The 8,110-nt window shown below is 42.7% G+C and overlaps 1 protein-coding gene across 1 annotated transcript; it reads left to right on the forward strand.

Moving 5' to 3' along the window:
* Nucleotides 1–985: 985 nt before the first annotated feature.
* On the forward strand, nucleotides 986–6,404 carry LOC138951337 (mucin-22-like). The gene is made up of 4 exons (XM_070322958.1): nucleotides 986–1,060; nucleotides 1,932–3,707; nucleotides 4,499–4,578; nucleotides 6,368–6,404. Exons 1-2 carry the CDS (start codon nucleotides 986–988, stop codon nucleotides 3,684–3,686), a joined length of 1,830 nt encoding a protein of 609 aa, XP_070179059.1. The 3' UTR covers nucleotides 3,687–3,707; nucleotides 4,499–4,578; nucleotides 6,368–6,404.
* The last annotated feature ends 1,706 nt before the right edge of the window (nucleotides 6,405–8,110 follow it).

An 8,110-nucleotide genomic window follows, 5' to 3' on the forward strand; every position in this document is an offset into this window, starting at 1 on the left:
AGATACAGGTACTGCTGAGGGCTCCACCCTGTTTTTGACTCACATGCGAAGCAAAAGTGAGTCTATGTACTCACCCGAGTCGTCCGTCCGTCCGTCCGTCCGTCCGTCCATCCGGAAAACTTTAACGTTGGATATTTCTTGGACACTATTCAGTCTATCAGTACCAAATTTGGCAAGATGGTGTATGATGACAAGGCCCCAAAAAACATACATAGCATCTTGACCTTGCTTCAAGGTCAAGGTCGCAGGGGCCATAAATGTTGTCTAAAAAACAGCTATTTTTCACATTTTTCACATTTTCTCTGAAGTTTTTGAGATTCAATACCTCACCTATATATGATATATAGGGCAAAGTAAGCCCCATCTTTTGATACCAGTTTGGTTTACCTTGCTTCAAGGTCAAGGTCACAGGAGCTCTTCAAAGTTGGATTGTATACATATTTTGAAGTGACCTTGACCCTGAACTATGGAAGATAACTGTTTCAAACTTAAAAATTATGTGGGGCACATGTTATGCTTTCATCATGAGACACATTTGGTCACATATGATCAAGGTCAAGGTCACTTTGACCCTTATGAAATGTGACCAAAATAAGGTAGTGAACCACTAAAAGTGACCATATCTCATGGTAGAAAGAGCCAATAAGCACCATTGTACTTCCTATGTCTTGAACTAACAGCTTTGTGTTGCATGACCTTGGATGACCTTGACCTTGGGTCAAGGTCACATGTATTTTGGTAGGAAAATTGTGTAAAGCAGTTCTTAGTGTATGATGTCATTGCTAGGTTTAGTTATTTGACCTTGACCCTGAAGGTCAAGGTCATGTAAAGGTCAAGGTCAAGCATGTGAGTCGTATGGGCTTTGCCCTTCTTGTTAACTTCTTTATTTTATGCAGGTTCAGCGCTTGGCTATTCAACCCCAGTCCCATTTCCCTATTCAAGGCATTTGACCCAGCAACCGTTGGTGGAAGTGCTGGGGCTGCCCATGTGGAACAATGCGCCGGTAGCATTCCGCAAACCGCACTCTTATGGTCTCCCTTACCTGGAGCAGCTGGAAGCTGCAAAAGATAATATAAAGATGAAGCTGTAAGTGTAACATTTAACACTTTTATGTGTGTGATTGTCCTTAGATTCTCTTCTTTTTTGTATGTTTTTTTGAGTCACTTGAGAAAAAGTGACTATGTAATCGGTCAGTGTTAGTCTGTCCGGCCGGCCGTCCGTAGACACCACCTTAACGTTGGACTTTTCTCGGAAACTATCAAAGCGATCGGGCTCATATTTTGTTTAGTCGTGACCTCCAATGACCTCTACACTTTAACGATGGTTTCGTTGACCTTTGACCTTTTTCAAGGTCACAGGTCAGCGTCAAAGGAAAAATTAGACATTTTATATCTTTGACAAAGTTCATCGGATGTGATTGAAACTTTGTAGGATTATTCTTTACATCAAAGTATTTACATCTGTAGCCTTTTACGAACGTTATCAGAAAAACAAGGGAGATAACTAGCCTTTTCTGTTCGGCAACACACAACTTAACGTTGGGCTTTTCTCGGAAACTATAAAAGTGACCGGGCTCAAATTTTATGTGAACGTGACTCATTGTGTTGTGAATAGCAATTTCTTCCTGTCCATCTGATGCCTCATATAATATTCAGAACTGCGAAAGTGACTCGATCGAGCGTTTGCTCTTCTTGTTTTAATAAATGTGACTCAAATATCTTACGGCACATAGCAGGCTTCTGTTGACTATTGGAGTGGACTCTTTTTTTCCATATTTATTATCAGCCAAATTTTGAAGAAAATCTTGTCAAAAGTTGACCCTGCCTAAAATGTACAAATGTAAACAGGTTTATGAGCTGTTTCCTTTTGTTAGTATCTGTTATCAGATACCTACATACATGATCTAATACCCCCTGTGATATCTTCTGCAGCATCAACTCAGATACTCTGTCATCGCCACCACAGCCATCATCATCACAGGGACTACCACAACAGCCATCATCATCACAGGGACTACCACAACAGCCATCATCACCACAAGGACTACCACAACAGCCATCATCATCACAGGGACTACCACAACAGCCATCTTCACAGGGACTACCACAACAGCCATCATCACAGGGACTACCACCACAGCCATCATCACCACAGGGACTACCACAACAGCCATCATCACAGGAACTACCACAACAGCCATCATCATCACAGGGACTACCACAACAGCCATCATCACAGGGACTACCACAACAGCCATCATCACCACAGGGACTACCACCACAGCCATCATCACCACAGGGACTACCACAACAGCCATCATCATCACAGGGACTACCACAACAGCCACCATCATCACAGGGACTACCACAACAGCCATCATCACAGGGACTACCACAACAGCCATCATCATCACAGGGACTACCACCACAGCCATCATCACCACAGGGACTACCACAACCGCCATCATCACAGGGACTACCACAACAGCCATCATCAACACAGGGACTACCACAACAGCCATCATCATCACAGGGACTACCACAACAGCCATCATCATAACAGGGACTACCACAACAGCCATCATCATCACAGGGACTACCACAACAGCCATCATCACAGGGACTACCACAACAGCCATCATCACAGGGACTACCACAACAGCCATCATCACCACAGGGACTACCACAACAGCCATCATCACAGGGACTACCACAACAGCCATCATCATCACAGGGACTACCACAACAGCCATCATCATCACAGGGACTACCACAACAGCCATCATCACCACAGGGACTACCACCACAGCCATCATCACCACAGGGACTACCACAACAGCCATCATCATCACAGGGACTACCACAACATCCATCATCATCACAGGGACTACCACAACAGCCATCATCACAGGGACTACCACAACAGCCATCATCATCACAGGGACTACCACCACAGCCATCATCACCACAGGGACTACCACAACAGCCATCACCACAGGGACTACCACCACAGCCATCATCATCACAGGGATTACCACAACAGCCATCATCATCACAGGGACTACCACAACAGCCATCATCACCACAGGGACTACCACAACAGCCATCATCACCACAGGGACTACCACAACAGCCATCATCACAGGGACTACCACCACAGCCATCATCACCACAGGGACTACCACAACAGCCATCATCATCATCACAAGGACTACCACAACAGCCATCATCACAGGGACTACCACAACAGCCATCATCATCACAGGGACTACAACAACAGCCATCATCACAGGGACTAAAACAACAGCCATCATCATCACAGGGACTACCACAACAGCCATCATCACAGGGACTACCACTACAGCCATCATCACCACAGGGACTACCACAACAGCCATCATCATCACAGGGACTACCACAACAGCCATCATCACCACAGGGACTACCACCACAGCCATCATCATCACAGGGACTACCACCACAGCCATCATCATCACAGGGACTACCACAACAGCCATCATCACAGGGACTACCACAACAGCCATCATCACCACAGGGACTACCACAACAGCCATCATCACAGGGACTACCACAACAGCCATCATCACAGGGACTACCACAACAGCCATCATCATCACAGGGACTACCACCACCACAGCAGGAGCAGCACAACTCCATGTCCATTGACATGTTGTTTTCACTACTAAGGTGTGTCTCATTAATTAATGATACTGGGAAGTTTATTGGCAAGTGTGACAGGAAATCTTTCACTTTCAGCAACATTATGTTTGCACACAGACCCCCATCCCCCTAAATAATAGATCCTGGTTCAATATCAGTATGGCATACTTTTAAGGCAGGTTCTTTAATGTTATGAAAACTATGAAAGCTAGTTTTACCCTCAGTGAAAAGGTTATTCAAAGGGCCTGTGGGGGTAACCGCTTAATTATTCTGAGTATTGCCAGCTATACCGTGCAACATTGTACCTTACCACACAGACCCTAGGAGGAGAGTGCATATGTCCATTTATTACACCCCCGGTATAGGGGTGTGTATAGGTTTCGCTCGATGTGTTTGTTTGTTTGTTTGTTTGTGTTCGCATATAGATCTCAAGAATGAACGGACCGATCGTCACCAAACTTGGTGAACAGGTTCTATACATTCCTGAGACGGTCCTTACAAAAATTGGGACCAGTGAAACACACGGTTAGGGAGTTATTGGTGGATTAAGATTATACAAGGACTTATAGAGGGACATCTTCATGGTCAAAGGGAAATAACCATTCTCACTCAGTCACTGCCACCAACTGAGAAGGTTATTTCCCTTTGACGGGGGTGTTTTTCCTACCTCGGAGGAATTTCTTGTTGCATGTAATTTTGTAAATACTGGGTTGTATCTTTTTTTACTTTTTCTTTTTTTTCTTTTTCTTTTTTTAGCCTGTGTGCATTAGTTGCGCTTATACTTATTTGTCTGCTTTCTTTTTTGCTTTCGTATGCAGTGAGAGTGTTGAGACAGGCAGCATACATGTGGAGGATGTTCCAGTGGAGCTGAAACTCCTAATTACCCGGAAGGAAGAAGGTATTGAAGAGTGTATGTGATGGGTTGTCAGTGCCTTTTTATTACCAACAAATACCAAATTGGACTCATAATTATCATTATGAAAACACACATTTGTACACCTTGACTGACAGATGGGCTGTACTAAAAAACAGTAAAATATCATTCAATCAATATCAATCAATATGAGGCTTATATCGCGCGTATTCCGTGGGTACAGTTCTAAGCGCAGGGATTTTTTTTTTTTATGCAATTTATATCGCGCACATATTCAAGGCGCAGGGATTTATTTATGCCGTGTGAGATGGAATTTTTTTACACAATACATCACGCATTCACATCGGCCAGCAGATCGCAGCCATTTTGGCGCATATCCTACTTTTCACGGCCTATTATTCCAAGTCACACGGGTATTTTGGTGGACATTTTGTATTTATGCCTATACAATTTTGCCAGGAAAGACCCTTTTGTCAATCGTGGGATCTTTAATGTGCACACCCCAATGCAGTGTACACGAAGGGACCTCGGTTTTTCGTCTCATCCGAAAGACTAGCACTTGAACCCACCACCTAGGTTAGGAAAGGGGGGAGAAAATTGCTAACGCCCTGACCCAGGGTCGAACTTGCAACCTCTCGCTTCCGAGCGCAAGTGCGTTACCACTCGGCCACCCAGTCCACACAAATAGAGTATGAGTCTTAAAGAGCAGAAACCAGACCATCATGGCTAAATATAAATTTGTTCCGGCCTGCAAAGTGAAATGATTTTTAAGGGTAATTACCAGAATGTGGTCAGTTGATACACACTTACAACAACAAAAGCAGTGATAAAAGGTCGAGTGAAGTGTAACATGTACGGCACAGCCTTCAGATTGACCGTAAAAAAATTTTCTTTGGTGCTTTAATCATTTTGTGAACAAAGTCCTAACATTTTTAGAGGGCTTTTGATATGGAAATGTGAACTGTATTCTATTTAGAGTACGTTATCTAGGCATGTCGCACATCGGATAATGTCTGTGTGCATAAAGGCACACTCTGCATGAAAACAGTTGAGCTCACCATCTGGAACCTTGCCAGGCTGTTTTACATAGGATAAGACCATGCATGGTCGCTGCCTGTAGTGCAGTGTACAATTTAGATGGATTTCTACTGTGCACAGACAGCATCTAGGCTGTTCATTGTTGGTATGTGCCCCAGACGGGCGCAGTGGCGGGGTGGTAAGACGTCGGCCTCTTAATCGGAAGATCGTGAGTTCGAATCCCGGGCTCAGCGGCCTGGTGGGTTAAGGATGGAGATTTTTCCGATCTCCCAGGTCAACTTATGTACAGACCTACTAGTGCCTTCTAGTGCCTTATCCCCCTTCGTGTGTACACGCAAGCACAAGACCAAGTGCGCATGGAAAATATCCTGTAATCCATGTCAGAGTTCGGTGGGTTATAGAAACACGAAAATACCCAGCATGCTTCCCCCGAAATCGGCGTATGCTGCCTCAATGGCAGGGTCAAAATGGTCATACACATTAGAAACCCACTCTAGTATGCAAAAACATGAATGAAAGCGGGAGTTTCAGCCCATGAACGAAGAAGGAGGTATGTGCCTGGCAGCATTAGAGGCTGAGCTAAACTCTTGTCAGGAGAGAGTGTATATGCTTTTAAGCTCCATGTCTGTTTTCATTTGCAATACTAAATACTTCTGCAATAGCTGGGAGGATGATGATTGTTATTTGTAGTATTAGTACATGTAGTCATATTGCTATTATCTCTTTGTTGTGTGTGACAGATTATCAATTAAACATGTTTTGCTTCATTTTTCAGCCCTTGAGGTAGCACAACCAACAGCACTTAAGAAAGGTATCGTCCCATTTTTACATTTAGTCGAGTTTTGACTTAATGTTTTAACATAAGAGAGGGAATCGAGACGAGGGTCGTAGTGTGTGTGTGTGTAGAGTGATTCAGAGTAAACTACTGGACGGATCTTTATGAAATTTTACATGAGACTTAAATGATATCCCCAGACATTTTTTTTCTTTTTGTCGATAAATGTCTTTGATGACAGATCAGGCATTTTGTAAAAGTTAAGGTGGCACAGTCACACTCTCATTTTTCAATGAAATTGATTGAAATTTTGGCCAAGCATTCGTTGTCAAAGGCCGGACTTTGGTATTGTATTTCAGCTTGAAGGCTTAAAAATTAGTCAATGACTTTGGTCATTAAAAATCTAAAAATTGTAATTAAAAAAAAATATATTATAAAACGATCCAAACAAAATTTTGTCTTCTTCTTTTTTATTTTCTTTATTCCAAAAACATATAAATATGTTATATTCAGATTAAAAACAAGCTCTGAAAATTAAAAATATGAAAATGATGATGGAAATTAAATTTCCAAAATCGATTTAAAAACAATTTTTGAGTCACTTGAGAAAAAGTGACTCTATGTAATCGGTCAGTGTTAGTCTGTCCGGCCGGCCGTCCGGCCGGCCGGCCGTCCGTAGACACCACCTTAACGTTGGACTTTTCTCGGAAACTATCAAAGCGATCGGGCTCATATTTTGTTTAGTCGTGACCTCCAATGACCTCTACACTTTAACGATGGTTTCGTTGACCTTTGAACTTTTTCAAGGTCACAGGTCAGCGTCAAAGGAAAAATTAGACATTTTATATCTTTGACAAAGTTCATCGGATGTGATTGAAACTTTGTAGGATTATTCTTTACATCAAAGTATTTACATCTGTAGCCTTTTACAAACGTTATCAGAAAAACAAGGGAGATAACTAGCCTTTTCTGTTCGGCAACACACAACTTAACGTTGGGCTTTTCTCGGAAACTATAAAAGTGACCGGGCTCAAATTTTATGTGAACGTGACTCCCAGTGACCTCTACACTTTGACGTCTGCTTTGGTGACCTTTGACCTTTTTCAAGGTCACAGGTATGTCTTGAATTCTTCAGGTATGCATTGTGTTGTGAATAGCAATTTCTTCCTGTCCATCTGATGCCTCATATAATATTCAGAACTGCGAAAGTGACTCGATCGAGCGTTTGCTCTTCTTGTTTAATATTATTTCTTGTGGGTTCCTGATTCCATCAACATATAGATATGATATGTTTGGATTAAAAACAAGCTCAGAAAGTTAAAAAGAATCGAGATACAGAAAAGCGTGCTATCCTGCTCAGCGCAACCACTACCGCGCTGTTCTGGCTAGTCAATTTCACTGTCTTTGCCACGAGCGGTGGACTGACGATGCTACAAGTATACGGTCTTGGTGAAAAAAATGCAGTGCGTTCAGTTTCATTCTGTGAGACGACAGCTTGACTAAATGTTGTATTTTCACCTTATGCGACTTGTTAATTATTTTGTGTGTGTGTACAATTGTAGACTTTGGCCAGGGATGTAGCAAACTTATTTAATCCTTTTTGGCTCACGTAAGTGTAGCCTATGCGATCGTAACTTTGTCTGTCTGTGCGTATGTGCGTGCGTGCGTGTGTATGTCTGTGGTAGAAACTCTAACATTTGAAGATGTCACATTACATTGACAACATTTGAAGACGTCACATTA

Source organism: Littorina saxatilis, linkage group LG16, assembly GCF_037325665.1.
Source record: "Littorina saxatilis isolate snail1 linkage group LG16, US_GU_Lsax_2.0, whole genome shotgun sequence".
In the NCBI taxonomy this organism is placed as follows: domain Eukaryota; kingdom Metazoa; phylum Mollusca; class Gastropoda; order Littorinimorpha; family Littorinidae; genus Littorina; species Littorina saxatilis.